Source organism: Populus alba, chromosome 5, assembly GCF_005239225.2.
Source record: "Populus alba chromosome 5, ASM523922v2, whole genome shotgun sequence".
Taxonomy (NCBI): domain Eukaryota; kingdom Viridiplantae; phylum Streptophyta; class Magnoliopsida; order Malpighiales; family Salicaceae; genus Populus; species Populus alba.
This window is the reverse complement of record NC_133288.1, coordinates 18,761,610-18,779,205: the sequence shown is the minus strand read 5'-3', so window position 1 is coordinate 18,779,205 and position 17,596 is coordinate 18,761,610. Positions and strand designations below refer to the sequence as shown.

The following is a 17,596-nucleotide window of genomic DNA, read 5'->3' as shown; positions in this document are numbered from 1 at the left end:
TGCTTATGACATGTAAAAGTGTGGAGAAAACCTCTTTCAACGAGTAAAACACTTAATTATAAGCAAACATGAGGGAAATAAAAAGGAAAAACTAAGACTTGTTTTTGTAATTTTGTAATTATTTTTACTTCAAATTAATTTTTTAAGGTTTTTATAGATTGTTTTAATATGTTAATATCACCAATAAATTTTAAATAATAAAAAAATGATTTCAATATATTAAATTTTTTTTTAAAGTAACCACCATTCAAATACAAAACAGCTCATGTGACATAAGGCATGGTGAAAAAGGCAGCACGAGTTGGTATGTAAATGGCACAAGGGCATAGCTTACTATGGGCAGGGAGAGAGGTCCCATACTGAGTCATCAGCACCCACCATCCTTACCATATACCCTTTTCCTCTCTCAAAAAACACCACATCCTCCTCTTCTCTAGAGAGAAAAGGAGAGACTAGACCCTCTCTATTTATCTTTTCCTTTTTTTAGCCGACAAAAAAAGAAGTAACCTAAACTAAATTATAAAATCAATCTGTCTCTGTAAATTAAAATCTAATTAATTAACTGTTATTAACGATGGGAAAGAAGAGAAAATCCATAGCAACAAGCCTGGACGAGGTGGATCGGACCATGTACGCGTCGTTTTGCAGTGCTGCAAACTCTTTGTCTCAGCTTTATACACAGTCTATGAACCACCAAAAACTCTCCTTCCAAGCCGGTGAACGTCAAGGCCTTGTAAGATTCCCTCGTTATCTCTTTGCTTTAAAGAATACCAGCTTGTTCTGTGCATATGTGTTCCTTGTGGGGTTGTTCTTCTTTGTGGAAAAGTTATTGTTTTTTTAATCAATCAAGCTTGTGTCTCTTTGTTGTCCTTTTATTGGGTCACTGAATTTGGTTTTAGTTTTTATTATTATTGTTATTATTATTATTATTATTATTGTTAGTCTAGTTTAAAGGTTACCCATTTCGATTTTTGTTGTAAACTTAAATGGGCTGTTTGATTCTGAGTTAATTGTAAAGTTTAATGGCCAGATAGATACATTATGCGGTTTTGTTAATGGATTCACATTGAAGTTATGGTATGGTATTTTAGTTTTTGTTAATTGTTGTTGGAAATTATCATTACAATTGAACTAGGCACTTTGCTTTTTCACTTGTTTCTGATTGGCTTGTGCTTTGAATAAATTGGCATTGTAATTCGACTGTTGAGGAGGTAGATTGATCAAAGCATCAATTTTTTTCCCTACCATTCCCATTTAAGGAAGCAAGCGGGATGTGGGTATTTGACTATTTGGATGCTTTGTGTGGGGGAGAAACAATATAATCTTGACTGAAATAAAGTTTCGATCTTTTAGTGGCTTAACTTCTAAATTGGAGTTGTTGGAGTGTTTTTGCTCTTGGTTATGAATTTGCTCATCTGTGTTATGAGATTCTTTTTCCTCTTTGGAGAAATTGCTGATGGCTGTGAAGCACTCATAACTACGAGAGGTTTGTCGTGAACCTACAAGTAAGCTTGGAAAGTCCTGATGGTTTTAATTTTAAATGGTGATACAAGAGCATAATTAGCCTAATTGGTGGTGGAGGAACTCACCTTTGTTTCCAAGTTGTGGTGTTTCGTGATACTTTGATATTGAGAAAGTGTTGTTTTGAAATTTGATATCTATGAGTGAGAGATATGAAATAGTTCAATACTTCGACAAGAAAATAGATAGTTTTTATGGAGTTTGTTTTCTAATTAATTAAGAGGACGAGGCAGCTAGAACACCAGCACAAGACTAGAGTAAAAAACCCATTCCTATAATTTTGGATCAATGGGTGTCAAAGAATAGACTTTTCGGTACCCTGAAAGATAAAAGGAAAGCAGGTCTCGTTGGTCCGGAACTTGTCTGTTTTGGGAAATTGGAGAAGCTTAAAAATGGAGTTGTTATAGATTGGCTTCGGCCCAAAGATTGGACATTTTTTTGCAAAGTCTTGGATGATAGCTACTCGTTGATTGCTGTCAGTGGACAAAAAATTATGGAAGAGCTAGAAAAGAAAATGTGGACTGTGATTTATGTGTGATGAAGCTTACTGGCAGTATAAGTTAACAGTATCAAAGAAATACAAATATTTGAAATTGAAACAAATCTTTGTTATAGTTTTCATTTTGTACTTTTCCTTTTTAAGCATTTAAGGTGCAACCTTTCTATTTTTTATGTGGAAGTTTAAAATCTTTTTCCTATAGTGAAATCTTGAGGCTGGATAATACTAAGTTCAGGGAACGGGATCACCTACACCAGTTAGATTAAGCACCAACTCGTTAGAGGAGTATTATGGATTTATCAGAAAAGCCATTAAAGGTGGTCCTTCTTTGCATTGATCATTTTGTAGGTGTTCTGTGTTGATTCTAGTCTGACATTATGATCACTAACTTTTTCCCAAGATGTCACACATCTTTTATCATTGCGTTCTCTTGTGTCTGAAGCTGTTTCCTTACTTCTCATCTATCTTTTAAGCCGTGGAGCATGAGCCCTTGAACCAATTTTTGTCAGTTTTATTCACATAACTTACTCACTCAGTCAAGAAATGCTTTTGGCATAAGTGAGACATTTATTAGGAATATTGACAGTGAACAAGCTATGAAGTAGTCTAGAGATGTTTACTCATTGAGAGATTAGGGAGCTTGGTGGTGGTGTTGGTTCAAAACTAAGAAGTTTTGCTGTGTTTGAGATTAGCTCAGAGTGTTTCATGTTAAACTGTAAGGATTAAACTTATTGGTTGGTTGTGAAAATGATTTGTTGGGCAATTGTATGGTCAGTTTTGGTTTTGCATTCAAACCTGTTTTGTTCTTTTCAACTTTAAGATAATATATTCAGCTCAGCGTGGTATTTCACCAATTAAATGCCTATAACATTAAGAACAATTATCTTCAGATACTCTAAAATGAAGATTAAACAAATTCTACACCATTACCTATACCTGCACACTACAAACTACACACTACACGCACACTCAGTGTCAATAAAATTTTTCTCTTATTAGAGTCAATGGAATAACCCAGAACACATGCTTTTGATGATGCTCTTGTTCTCTTGTTCTCTTGCTTGGTGAATGCGATTTAAACTGTCAGATTAAATATATCTTCCCAATCAGACTTTATCTACTGACCCTTGTTAATGTCTTGCAAGCTTAGTTCTCTTGTTGAATGATGTTTTTCTGATATAGACTTCTTGCATTGTTTTCAGGAAAAACTTTATCAATGGATTTGGAGACAACAAGAGGGAGGTTCTCGAGTGGCAACAGTTGATATAATCAATTACATACAGGTTGGTATCAGTTATTTCTTTTTGCCTGATTTATTGCAATTGACCATTTGTGTGTATACTGACATATCCAACACGCACATATGCTTGCTTCCGGTGCTTGTGTAAATGATATTGGCACTTCCTTATCTCTGAAACAACAGTTAGATTATGAGATATCTGTTTAAAAGTCTGAGTGATAGTCTTCCTGGAATTCATTTTTCATTATGATACTGAGAACATCTTCATGTACAACATGGTAATTTTACATCTACAGTAGCACATGAAGATGAACTTTCTCATTGAGTGTCTTAAGATGTGTCTGATAACCGTCTTTCAATTTTTTCTGCGTCTCAGTATAGGAGATCTAGCTATTATACGGGCTATTCTATTAGTATGAGGTCAACAATAACAATAAATAAAATGTGATGCACCAAAATATTAATTTGTCTTATAAGAGAACCTTAAATCCTCTAATTTGTTTTCCTGCTCCAGAAGACAGCTCTCCTTAACACTGCTGGATACAGTGCTGCATTACCAAATAACAAAATGTCTGGAAAAATTCATTAAAAACAGGGATATTGTGAATGCAATAAGTTTTTGTTGCAATTGGCGTTCAAAAAACCTATTGTTTATTTTGTAAAGCTAATAGTGCATCTAATGAGTTGGTTATTTTTTCCAATGGAAGACACTTGAAAGCCATGATGATTGCATGTTAAAGAGAAACTTATATGCTGCATCATATTTTTCCAGTTTGAAACATCAGAAGGAATTTGAAGTATTGGTTTGCATTTAATCTGGAATGTGATTTACCTGTTTTAAAATATCTCAGGACTATACTCTTGCTACTTTGGAGGAGATTGGAGCTTGGGTTTCGATCTAGGTGTGAGACTCTTAGGCATGCACACGGCTAGAGGCTTTATTTGCCAAGGCTGCATATAACATAATTTTATTTATTTAATGTCAATTAAAAAACTAATCATGCTCCAGCCACTTGAAACACTGTAAAACGTTTTTTATTTGAGCTTTGTTTGCAAGCACTGCATAAAAGAGGATTTGATTAACTCGATTGTCAATTAATATTAATTGCATTCCAGTCACCTGAACATGTAAAACCTTCTTATTCGAGCACTGGTGTAACAGAGGTGTTTCCTTACACAGCTATCCAATGAATATTGGTGTATGTCTAATAGGCTTATCTTTTTGTTTTTCTGGTTTTATGTTTTTTTTTTGGATGCACATGTGTGTGTGACTGGGTGTTATGAGTGACTAAGACAGTTCTCTGTTGGCTATTTAACTTATCCATGTTTATTGTTTAGTTGAGATCTGAAATGAAGTGGATTCTCTTGTATGTGTATTGATAATAACTTGATTATATTTAAAATTGAGAAATGCTATGGTCTTGACGCAGAATGAACTGGACTATTGTGGAGAAGAACCATCAATGTCCCCTAGAACGCCACATCAACATCAGACTTCCCAACCTATTCCATTCACAAATTCCACCTTTCTGGTTTCTTCAGGTTCATCTGGCCTAACCGCTACTGCTCAGGGCACTCGTTCTGAACACTGTGATCAGCAACCCAAGAATACAGTTTTCTCAAATGCTTTGTCGAGCCCCATTCGCCGGAGTCTCCAGAACTATCACATTACTCAGGGAGGCTACTGTCCGCAAGGTGGCTCACCCTCAGGAAATGGAACCCGCAACAATGAGCCCAACTTTCTTCAACACCAAAACAGGGATCCTAATCCTCCCAGTTCCAATGATTCCTCTATGGACATCTAAGATAGCAGGTCCTGCAAGCTTCTTTCCATGTTTTGGTTAAGGGACTTGGATGGCTGTTGCAGTTATGTTGCTGTTTTGGTTGTTGCAGTTCTCTTCAGGAAGGAAGCGATGGAAATGGTGACTCCATTCTAGAATAATCACATGATGCTGTTAAACTTGTTGAAGCGTGTGAAGAAGGAAAGCTTAGTGGTGAGTTCTCATGGAGCAGAATGCTTATACAATGAAGCACCATAACCTATCATTTTATCTTTCTTGTTTTTTTAAATGGTTAATCTGGTTTATGTCATACGTAAAGTGCTTTGTTGAATTGGTCACACTACTTATAAATTGGTATTAGCCGTTGCATTGTCTTATATTGTTTTGTTCTGCATGATGTTCTGGTTTATTAGGATGTGTTTTCTGATGATCATTTCGCAAGTGTAGTTCTCACTTTTATGTGTGCTTGCCATGATTTTGCTTCAGTATGTGTTATCCTGCTGAAGTTTAAATTAAAATGCTAAGAAGATAGTTTAAAGCATTGATACCATCATAGGAAAGGGAAAAACAATGTTATGAATCATTCGTCTGTGCAATGCTAGATTGCTTCTAGTAGTTGAAAATCTTCAGATGAAAGAAAGAATCTAGCTTCAAAAGGTCCCTGTTCATATATTCTACTTGGCATTAACTGGTTTTGCACTGCATTTTTTCACGACATTCCCTATTGCACCAGACATAAAATCAACTGGTTTGATTGTTCCTTGGATTATGAGATTTCCCTTGAGCCTTGCCCATTCTTTCATGCCTTCAACACCAGCATTACAAGGTGCCCAAGATACCTTGCACTGCACCTTAATTATTAGAATTGCCAATTATTGCAAACGAAAACTAGCTGACGTGTATAGCGAGTCCCCAACGTAAATAGCTCAAGCTTCTATAATGCCATGAATTGTATTTTGTACCATCCTCCAGAAACATGCTAACAAAGAAACAAATAACGTAGCAGACGATATGAACCTTCTGATTGTTGCCAGAGTAGCAGCTCAGCTGCTGTAACAGGGTGTCAGGCGCCATTTGTAATCTTATATCAGACAATGATCATGGGGTCCACAATCCCACATGCTCAGGTCTCTCCTTGCATTGGCTTGGCTAGAAATGAATATGCAGCTTACCTATCATCATTACTCGCTCTCGCAATCAGTTCTTGCATTAAGAGAATCCCATTCAACTTGCTAACCTTCCATTAAAAAATGATTGATGTTTCTGTTTCCTCAATCTTGTTTTATTTTTTTCTCTGTAATTCCTGGACTCCTCTGCAGTTGATAAAGGTATTGGTGGCTATATGACCCACAACTCGTCTTTTTTCGCCAAAAGCACATTTACGAATCACTTTTAAGAGACTTCAATTTGATCTAAACATTTGGGAAGATAGATGAAGAGAAAGAAAAGCAACGCCACCACTTTTAGACCACTCCCTCAATCATTGATCCAACGAGATTGGCTTAAAAGTTTATTGTAGGGTTTGCATAGCAATTAGCATCCTGGTCTAGAATTATGCTTTTGAGTGAGTGCATAGGTGACAAACACGCGTAACCTATCGAGTTCATCATATTCCAACTTTTGGCGCTAACCGCATCCATTATCTAAATTATGAAATCTAGATTTAATGTTTATATTCACAATCGATAAAAATCGGTTTTAGGGCATTTCTTTTGCGTATAAAAACAGGAGCAAAACCTTTCGACAGCTCAGAGAAAGGAGTCTGGTCATAAACTCGTAGGTTTATGGATGTCTTGACCTTGAAGAAAAGAACCTACAAAAAGAATACCATGGCCGCTGTCATACAAGAAAGTGGTGAAGATTATCGGAAAACTCCAGGCCACAAGTTTCTCCTCCTGCTTTCCATAGAAAGATTTATCAATTAAATTCATCGTTTGACTGTTGAATTATGAGAAAGAATAGATTGTGGAGAACTCCATCTTTGACTAATCTGATTCAAGTTGGGATATTTTCCATGTCGAACGTGTGTGGCCCAGAGACACCGACCCTTTATAGTCCAGATTGAATGAATATTTGGCGTTAAGACAAAATTAATGAATAGATAATTCATATGATTGAACATTGTATTTGCAGAACAACCACTAAGAGAGAATTAATGAAGACATCTGGGAATGGAAAGAGAAGCCACCGCCATCACTGTGTGGCCTATTATTGACAATTTAAGGCCCTAGTTCTCGACACAGAAAATCTAGGGATGATCTAATCCAAGGAGACATCCAAGATTGGAAAGACAGACGAGGCCAGCGAGCTGTTCATAATTACTAATGTCCTCTCCAAAAGACTAAAAATCTTGTCCCCGACACGAGAAGGAAAAACCAGTAAAATTATTGCCGAAACAGACCTCTGCATGGTGGAGTGGAATCTAAATGATTGGCCAAAGCTTTTTACAGGGTGCTATAGCCTCCTATACGGGGAGTTTTAAGACGAGGCTCATTAATTTACTGCCTTGTTTGTTTCCTTTCTGACCCCTTGCTCTCTGCAGCATGACAGGCACACTTCCCTTTCACAGGAACTCAGCATTTCCTTGGAAGTTTCAGGTTAACTTCCGATAAAGTTGGTGGTCCTCATCCATGCATTAAAGCGACAATGTTCTTGCCTCGGGAGTTGGCGGTGCTGCTTCTTGCACGACCCACTGGACCTTTCTTATTTCTGGTAACCATAAGCTTTAGAGCTATTAGGGTGCCACCGTGACCATTAAATTATTAAATCCTTGAAGCTGAGACGGCTGCCTGTGATCAATTACTTGCGCCGGCTGCTTCTTGCACGACCCACTGGACCTTTCTTATTTCTGGCAACCATAAGCTTTAGAGCTATTAGGGTGCCACCGTGACCATTAAATTATTAAATCCTTGAAGCTGAGACGGCTGCATGTGATCAATTACTTGCGCCGGCTGCTATATGTATATATGTGCTAGCCAGCACACGTTTTCCATGGCTTTCTTCTGTTGTAACCTAACCTACTTGTAAGAAATAGGATATACTGAAAAGAGGAAGATCTACAAGCCCAAATAAGAAAAGAAAATTTATAATTATTAAAGTGTAGCTCAATGGATTATGCGTTGAGTTTGTTATTTAAAGGTCATAAATTTGAGTGTTATAAATCTCAGAATTATTAGAGATTTATATTATTATTAATTTTAAAATCTTAAAAAATTAGTCAAAATACATGTAAGTTGGTCTAAATATTTACCGTTAACAAAAAAAAAACAAAAAAAAAAATATTTAGAAATAAAATTATCCATGGACATGGACGCAGTGTTATAAAACCCAACCAAAAACTCAACGATTCCAACTACCTAATTGAATTAATTTCAAAAATTGCATTTCAAGGAATCCAATCAAATCAATTTGGCTTGGTGTTTTATCTTTTAAAATAAAAACATAGGAAAATCACTCTTTACATTGTTAGTTGTCAACCTGAGGACGGAGAAGTCTTTCATAAAGAAATCTCAAAATCGTTATTCCAAAGCTGTTGGACTTATTTGAAATAGATTTATAGGGTTTTTTTTTTTTTTTTTTTCAATTACTGATGAACTCACTTAACAGGATTAAGGGGTTGCCGAACAACATGCCAATATTGCTGTTTACTGCGTATAATATATCTAGTCACTTAAAATTTGGTGAGACTGTTGTTGAAGATGGTGGTTGGTGAGAGATCAAAGAAAATGGAAGATTATGACTAGGTTTGGCGTGGAGGGGAAGAAGATGGAGAAAGTTTTTTTAAAAAAAATTATTGAATATAAAATATAAATGCTTTCTTAGTTATTAAATGAAAACAATCTTGTAAATTATAACGGGTAATTATAAAATAAATTAAATTAATAAAGGGTAATTTTTCCCTAATATATTATAGCTTGTGATGCTTAAAGTTAGAATTGTCATCTTTAAAATTATACATTTATTACCTCGTAAGTCTTATTTATGATTCTAAAATAGGATAGGTGTGTGTAAATAATGAACCAATTGGGTTACTTGATTAATATAAGGTTTGTTTGTGTTTGTATTTAAAAAAAAATTGAATTTTTTTATTTTAAATTAATAATTTTTTTGATATTTTTATATCATTTTAATGTATTATTAAAAATAAATTTTAAAAAATAAAAAATTATTATTCTAATATATTTTTAAATAAAAATATTTTAAAAATCAACAACACTCATCATTTCGAACATGTTACTCTATTTATCACCATTGCATCTCTTTTTTGTTCCAATTCAATGACTTTTTTTTAAAAAAAATATATATATATATATAATCACATCATTTTCGTAGACTCGTGAATACTAATGCAATAAGCTTCGGAAGTCTTATCTATCAAGTCATTCTGACCAGTAAACCTTTTTTTTTCCTTGTCGTGTCCGCTTCGGCACCGAATTCGGACAAATAGCTCTTAAGTAGCTCGATAGTGCAAGAGTTTGTCCATACCGTTAGTTTTTGATGACTATGGGACCATCCAAAAATGACAGATTCAAACAATTTATTATCAGTTTTTAATTTAAAAAAAAAAACAATTTACCAGTTCCTGGTCTTATTTTTTGTGAAGTAAATTGATCTTCAAGAGACTTGAAGGGGCGTTGATTTTGCCATACCAACCATTTACTACGGCATCTCACGAGTTGCATTTTAAAATCTTGAGGCCAGAGGAGGTGTGCTGATGTGGAAAAATCACCCTCCAACCTGAGGTAACCATTGTTAGGTCTTCACAGTAATTATATTTATAATAATTTTTATATACTGACATTAAAATATTCTTCTTTGATAGAGTTTTAAGATCATCAAATATTTCATTGAAAAAAAATACCATCAAATATTTGAATTAATGCATTTCATCACAAAAAATTAAACTCCATTATATTGAACTTCTTATTGAATAATAATAATAATAATAATCAATCATAAAAGTTTTTCATTTTTAGGTATAGGTAAGCTCCAAGATTCTCACTTTTTTTCTAACAAATAAAGAAGAAGGAGCTGAGTGAGTGATTGAGAGAAATGAAAATATGTAGTGTTATTCTTAAGTAGTATATACTAGATTATTAGTACATGTTGTGATGTAGGTCAAACCAAATTTTTAAAAAAATAATATATTAGATTGGTTCGATCAACTCGGGTTAACTTATTTATCTACGTATCAGGAAATAAAACCATATTAACCTTATTGAAAATAATTTAAAACAAATTATGAAATTGAAAATATATACTAGATTTCAAATTGATCCAAATAGAGAAGAAGAGAAACTTTAGGAGGGGGAGATAACAGGAAATAACTATAGAAGTAGATAAATTATCAGTTGTTGGGTTCATTTGGGAGGTTATGTATTTGGATCGGTTGGCTAATATGGTCACAATGAAGAAAGACACTAAAAAATAAAGAATGTGTGTGGACTTTACTGACCAAAACAAGATCTATTTAAATAATAGTTTTCATCTCTAAAAAATTGATAAATTATTGAACTTTACAGTTAAGTTCATTGGATATTAATTCAGAGTGCCATCAAATCCTTATTTATCTAAAAGATAAGGAGAAGACTTCTTTCATTAAAGAAAAAGGAACCTTTTGCTACAAAACAATGCTCTTTGGCTTAAAAAACATGAGGGTTATTTACTGGCAGATGATCAACAAATTATTCAAACACCAAACCGGAAAGAACATGGAAGCTTATGTGGATGACATGTTAATAAAAATCATGACTTTTAACAACATTTGAAAGATATAGAAGAGGTTTTTTTTTGTCAAATTTTTTTCATCATTAATCATCAAACTTTGTGAAACTCTAAAAAATAAAATATTGATATATGATTACCCTTTATTCAAATACTCAAAAATCCTGATTATTGAGCATATTGGATTTTAAAACATCATCAACTACTTTGCCGTCAGACTTACGAGTAAAACATATTTCATAAATAAAATGTTATTTATCGTTAATTAACATTTGATAATAGTTATTGGTCTGTCGAAATATTGTTTTCAAAAACCAAATTAGAGTTCATGCAATTTAACCACTAAATTAAGATAGTGTCTATTGTTTTTGGGTAAAAACGACGGTGTTTTTGGTATACTTTTTAAAGATATTAATGATAATTAAATATAATTAAGAAATGATTAGAAGTGGTAATAGTAGTTAAATTCCTGAAAGTAGAAAGAGTAAAAGGGTGGAAGATACAAGAAGAATTTGCAAGTCAATAATTACTAATACAATCAATAAATTAATTAAATAAATAATTAAAAAGTGGACTTGACTTGTTAGTTAAAAGAAAGCTTGCGTGCATACATGATGACAATCAAACAAAAGCCAACTTTCTCTTTTCTCGTGTTTAAAAGTATATTAACTTTTATTTATAATGTTTTTAAAAAATATGTTTTAATTAAAAAAATATTAAATTAATAGTTTTAATATACTAATATACAAAATTTAAAAAATTATTTTAATATATTTTCAAATAAAAACATTTTTAACCGAAATATATGTTCTCCTTCCCAAATTTCACATAAGTAACAGAAAATAATAAATAAAGTACTCCTCACTAAAATAATAATAAGAAAAAGAGGTGGGGCCCAATCGCTATCATGCGCCACGATCCCTATCCACCTTTTAAATAATTTGAACCAGGAGTAAGCCCAAACTTTCTTTCTTTCTTTTCTTTTCTTTTTCTTCTATTTCAATTTACTTTCCACTCACTAACAACTACATTTCTCATTTTATTTACTTGCTGTCTACACTATTCTCAAATTCCTCGCCGATTTATTGGATCCGACATGCCGGCGCCGCCGTTTTAGTCCTCCAGATTCTCTCGTAGATCTATCGCGTCGCTATCAGGTACTCAAAAGATTTTCTGTTTGGTTCCCGAGAAAAAAAGAGAAAGGAAATATCCACTTTGTTACAACCAAAAGGGAGTAAAATTAGCAGCTGAATTGCTCTTGTTTTCCCCTCTTCTTGTTTTTTTTTTTTTTTAAAGTGAATTGATGCATGCCAGCCATCTTTCTCTCGTTGAACAGTTGAATCCTGTTTGGGATATCACGTCTTTTTTTTTTTAAGCATCTCATGATCGATACCTGTTTTTTTTTTTAATGGTCAAAATTGGGATTGACCATGTTTGTTTGATGACTTTGTATTAAATGGGCTGTTGTAACTTTGACCAGATTACTGATGTTGGCGATCTAACTCTTTATATTAATGCCATTTTCTTTGCCACTTTTGGATAGCTTTTTTTGTTTTCTTTCTCGTGTGTGGTTCTGGGATTTAAAGTTTGAAGATCACCGTGATAAATCTAACCATTCATTGGTCAGAAACGAATATAATTTGAGCAATTCTCCTTCTCATAATCACTAACATATGGTTGTTTTTGTTTTTGTTAATATTTGATTTTTTGTGGTGTTTTGATGGCAACCTATCTGACCATGAAATAATTACTCTATGAAGGGCTGGTGTCTTTGTTAGTAGCAAGGGGGCGGTGTGGGGAGCTACACAGAAAATATATATTGATGCCCAGATGATCAGAACTAATGTTATTGGCAGTGGAAGGAGGAGGGTTCTTCTCTTCTTCGGCTTCTGGGTATAGCAAGGGCTTGACCCTTCTTCTCTTGGGTCAGAAGCACGAAGACAAACCCATGAGAGTTACGCCGTGGAATCAGTACCAGTTGGTGGACCAAGAACCTGACTTTGACCTCCAGCTGGCTTCCTTGAAGAACCGGCTTTCCCGCGGCTGCGCTTCTTTTGTCTGCTTTGGGCGCGCTTCCGCAGGACTTGAATCCCCATCGCCTCTCAAAGTAGGCCCTGCCCAACAGAAGGATGTCTTGCCAGATCCTCTTGTTGCTGACAAGGGAAAAGATCTCATAACTGAACTCGAAGGTGATAATAATGCAATAAAAGTTACTCTTAGGAGTAGTTTGAAGAAGACATCAAAAAGTATTTCAGTTCCTGTTGAGGATGCTAATCAGAGCGAGCCATTGAATGAAAAAGGTAGTGATATCCCTGGTCATACAGAAAGGAGAAAAGTGCAGTGGACCGATGTTTGTGGGAGTGAGCTTGCTGAAATTAGGGAATTTGAACCAAGGTATGGGAGTACCTTGTCTTGATCTAAATTTTGAATTTATGAGATCTGCATTAAGTTTAATTCATGTTTCAAGCATATCAAGGAGATTGCAAAACCTCTTCTGGAATTTGTTTAATGTGTGCTCTTGTCCATGTGGCATAAGCCTCCGTTATATGCACCTCTAGGGGTACCACTGTCTTTTTGAATTTCCAAGTTAAATCTGCACAAGTTCTGATTTCCCATATTGCTAAACATGGACCCTGTTTCTCATGAGCTTTAATGGGTTGATTGTCTTTCAGTTGGAATACTAACATGAGATGTTTATTTTTGAGTCATTTTGTATGACTCGTCCATATCAGTACAGTCTTAAGAAGATCAGGTTACTCGCAATCTTAAAAAGTGATAATTATATTTTGATTGCCTGATAAGGAAACAAATAAAACTTTCAGCAAGTTTGGCCAATCTCGTACTAACAAGTGGAGGTTAAGTGATCTATATGATAATATGAGCATTCAACTTGAACCTTAGCTCAAGGGATAAAAGGATGAGATGTGTCTGGAGATGTTGAAACTGAGTAAAACACTAAGGATTTATGATTGTGATTGACCATAGCTATGATGGATGAGGTTTTGTGTCCTTGCTCCAGAGCAGACTCTCAAAAGTGAGGGCAGGGAATATTTTGTTTACATCAGTTCTTCTCATTTCCTTATCATGAATTGTGTTATTTGTAGCGTGTTCTTCTTTCACTGGTGATTTTGAGTTTCTTTATATTGTTTTTGTTCACAGTTCTTTGCTAATTCATGTACATTTGCATTCCAGTCTCTTTCCATGCACATTGTCACTTCTCACTGCACATTCCTTTCTGTAAATCAGCTTTGTTTGATCAAACCATTTCCTTTCCATGTGTATGATCAAACTAGCTGAAGGCTTGAAGTGAAATGCCGGTGATATATTAATTGCGTGCATCTCTCTAAGACTTGCCAAAAGATAGTTCTCTTCTGATACTCAACAATTTTATATTGACCGTGGTGCATGTTTGCCATTTGCAAATGGCAACTCTAAGAATTAACAGCCTGAAATAGCAACGTGGCCTCAAGCCTCTTTCCTATTTTGGCACTGGTTCTGTTCTTCTACTGTCTTGGATTGGTTATACTGGATCTTCTGTCAGTCTGACCACTGTTTGAAGTGTGTCTATAGATGTTATTTTGTTTGTTGCTTGCTTCCATCTACACAACTGAAGTGTGTTAGATGGGTCTTCTGATTGCTATTTCCATATTGGAGAGGCATTATGTTCAAGTATTATTGGTCTATGATTTGGGCATCCATTTCCTGCATCTACAACAGCCCCTGCCATATGCATATGCGACGATTGAAGAAAGCTATAAATGTTGGGTACCATTGGAGTCAGCAAGTTGGTTTCCTACGTGACATGGTTTCTATAATTTCTGGTCCTAAAGTGTGAAGGAGTCCACTTGTTTTGTATAAAGATTTTTGGTAGCATTTTGCTATGCATTATGCAGACTTTCTAATCTAACTCGTCTCTCATTTAGGTTTCCTTTCTATCTGGTTAATATTCATCATGACAATTTTGCTGATTCGTACACTTGATCCATGACAGTGAAACAGGTGGATCAGATGATGAATTTGAGAATGGAAATGAAAGAAGTTGTTCATGTGTGATTATGTGATCAATTACCAGAGTTTTGGCAGCGCCCAAGTTTCTCAAGATGCCTGGTACATCCCTTGAATTTGCTACTACTAACAGAGGTTATCTGCTTTCTCCCTGGATCAACTGATTTTTGTTGAAGAAGAAAGAGTAATTGAGTGCATATGAAATGCTACCACAGCAAGGAGTTCTGCATCTGGCCACGCATCCATAGCAAATTAGTGAGAAGTTCTATATCTGGCCACGCCTGTTGGACTCCGATCATTTGTGCCTATATTCAATTGATGAGGATTTCAATTTTGTTGCTCTAATCTTCACGCTGTGTTATCACCTTATTCTTGTTACTTGTGATTGCCCTGCCAATTGTTTTCTCAATTAATGTCTCATGTTATTTTTGGCCATTTGTTGGTAGTTTGATGGATTAGCTTGCATGCTCCCATTTTGTGATATTATTCACCTTCACCATTTTTATTCAGTCTTCAGACTAACGAGAAAGCTTTTCCAGGAATCACAGCAATACGAGACCAAGTTGAACTGTTTCTCTCCTTTTCTATTTATTTCGAGGATAGATTTAAGTGCTCCGAGAACAACCCGAAAGGAATAACCGTGTGACCAGATAAAGGCATGAGAAGAGAATACAATATTGTCGACGACAATCCTCCAAGAAACAACTAACACACATCGTCTCCTGAAGAAAAGAACACCGCTAGGAGTCTATTGACACGGTGGAAGGAAGTTTTTCACCGCTAGAGTAAGCTACATGTGCTGCTCGAAGGCAGCAGAGCGGCAGATACTCTGACGCGCGCATCACAACTCTTTTTCATTTTTTGTTCTCATTTTATTCATCAAATTATCACATTGTCCTGGGACCAAATAATTCATATGAAAAAACCTTTATGAAATTACGCAAAATCCCTTGAAGCCATACCTTGAGCAATTTGAATTTCCTATGCAAACAAATTGAGAAAAGAACGAGTTGTCCCTTGAGAAACATAGAATGAAAAATCAACCTCGTGAAAAGACCCCCCCCCCCTCAATGGTAGTTCAATTAATCTTTTTTTAGAGCAAAACCATAAATTCACTATTATAATCCACTTAATACTTTTCCCACGTGTTTTAAGCTTTTATAATATTTAGTGATAATCTATATTTGGATAAAAGATCGGGGGTTTCTCCAAATCTAGCTTCCTCAGTTCCATCTCTATTTGATAGTGCACAGCTTAGTGTTTTTCAATTAAAAATATTTCAAAATGATATTATTTTTAATATTTCTCATTTGTTTTTTATATTAGTACATTAAAATCATTTTAAAAATTTTAAAAATATTAATTTAATATTTTTTTAGATGATAAAATATTTAAAGTTGTAGTAAAAAAATTACTTATATACTAAAACGCGTGGGATTTTAACTCTACATTTTTCATTGTGCAATTTTTTTTCAATTTGGTCCTCAAACTTTATTTTTGGGCAATCAAGTCCTATTTAAAGAGCACTTGATTTCAAATTCTTATGAAATGGTGGGATTGGAAGAGAGGGACCAAAATGAAAAACACAACAAACATAGGTGACGTACCATAAGTTTCAAAACATTCATTTTGGTCCTTTAACTTAAATAATCACTAAAATTATACAATTGCAGTCCCTCGAAATTGTTCCAATTCCATTTTGGCATAGAGATTTATTTTTGTTATTTTTTTGTCCCTGATTAAGAGAGGAGAGAGGGGGGGTCGCTGGATTCCGGTTGTAGAGAGAGAAATTTATCATTTACACCAATTTAGGCTACCAAAATGAAATGTTTTTGTGTCAAATTATTCAATTTGACACGGGAAGTTCATATTAGGTGTTTTTGTACTTTAAAAGTTCGTGAAAAAAATAGATCTGAACTCGAGTTGATTTTTGGTTTTGGACTGAGTTCAGTTTTTTTTTTTTTTGGAGGTGTTTTGGGTTTATTAAGGCCATAAATGGGTTTGTCATGGTTTCTAAGGTGTTTTGTAGGTGTTTTGAGCCAAAAGGGTTTGCAAAACAAGTTTTTGGGTCAAAAGAGCATAAGCCATGTTTTTCTAGTTCCATAGTAGCTGGAATCTAGGCAAAACAGGCAACACGTCATTTATTGTTAGCATGGTTGCCAGATCCATGGCGTTTAGGTCTGGCATGTTTACCATGAAAATATAACTTTGAAGAATGCAATTAAAAAGAGATAAAGTAACGTGACCAGTTAAAAAACTAAAACCCGAAAAAATAGACAAAACATCATCTCTTTTATTTTATTTAGAGGGTCTCTTTTAAATAATATTGATTTTTTTGTTAGCGTTTATTTTCAGAGAGGTTTTTCTGGTTCACCTATAGTTTTGTTTTTATCTTTAATATAGATAAACTATATTTTTAAAAATAAAAAGAAATTATTTTCAAATGATATTTTTAATATGTATAGCCTTACATGTTTTTTTTAATTCAATCAATTTAATATTTTATATTTCAAGATTAAATATCATGATCTATATCTTTCTCGGTTTTTCAAGTTTTGTTTTTAGATATTATTAATGATTATTTATTTATTTATTAGCACACATAACTCTTAGTTTATTTGATTATATGTGTATATAAATTTTTTAATTTATTATATTTTTTGAATAATAAATATGCATTAAAAAATCTACATATATTATTTTTTATATTATAAATTTTTATAATAATTTTTATAAAAATAAAAAAAAAAAACCCATCATGTAGCGCATGCATTGACTAATTATGTAATACTCTAAAAGCCGTGGGGAAAGCACTGCAGCTTTCCC

The 17,596-nt window shown here is 34.2% G+C and overlaps 2 protein-coding genes across 3 annotated transcripts; both read left to right on the top strand.

The window, feature by feature from the left end:
• Positions 1-363: 363 nt before the first annotated feature.
• LOC118061800 (uncharacterized) lies at positions 364-5,418 on the top strand. Of its 2 annotated transcripts, XM_035075376.2 has the most exons (4): positions 364-733; positions 3,223-3,303; positions 4,691-5,073; positions 5,154-5,418. In XM_035075376.2, the coding sequence occupies exons 1-3, from the start codon at positions 575-577 to the stop codon at positions 5,063-5,065; spliced, it is 615 nt and encodes a 204-aa protein (XP_034931267.1). In that variant the 5' UTR covers positions 364-574; the 3' UTR covers positions 5,066-5,073; positions 5,154-5,418. The 2 variants fall into 2 exon arrangements, with proteins under 2 accessions (XP_034931267.1, XP_034931266.1); XM_035075375.2 differs by having other exon boundaries at positions 4,691-5,418.
• A 6,318-nt stretch (positions 5,419-11,736) lies between these two features.
• Positions 11,737-15,205, top strand: LOC118061801 (uncharacterized). Its single transcript, XM_035075377.2, has 3 exons — positions 11,737-11,922; positions 12,526-13,159; positions 14,757-15,205. The coding sequence occupies exons 2-3, from the start codon at positions 12,609-12,611 to the stop codon at positions 14,824-14,826; spliced, it is 621 nt and encodes a 206-aa protein (XP_034931268.1). The 5' UTR covers positions 11,737-11,922; positions 12,526-12,608; the 3' UTR covers positions 14,827-15,205.
• Positions 15,206-17,596: the final 2,391 nt, after the last annotated feature.

What these genes read in the sequence shown, in the direction of transcription:
- LOC118061801 (XM_035075377.2), top strand. Translation starts at nt 12,609, where the DNA reads ATGTTATTGGCAGTGGAAGGAGGAGGGTTCTTCTCTTCTTCGGCTTCT. An exon ending in ATTAGGGAATTTGAACCAAG is followed by an intron (nt 13,160 to 14,756) that starts GTATGGGAGTAC and finishes GATCCATGACAG; the next exon opens with TGAAACAGGTGGATCAGATG.
- LOC118061800 (XM_035075376.2), top strand. Translation starts at nt 575, where the DNA reads ATGGGAAAGAAGAGAAAATCCATAGCAACAAGCCTGGACGAGGTGGAT. An exon ending in CCGGTGAACGTCAAGGCCTT is followed by an intron (nt 734 to 3,222) that starts GTAAGATTCCCT and finishes CATTGTTTTCAG; the next exon opens with GAAAAACTTTATCAATGGAT. An exon ending in ATATAATCAATTACATACAG is followed by an intron (nt 3,304 to 4,690) that starts GTTGGTATCAGT and finishes GTCTTGACGCAG; the next exon opens with AATGAACTGGACTATTGTGG.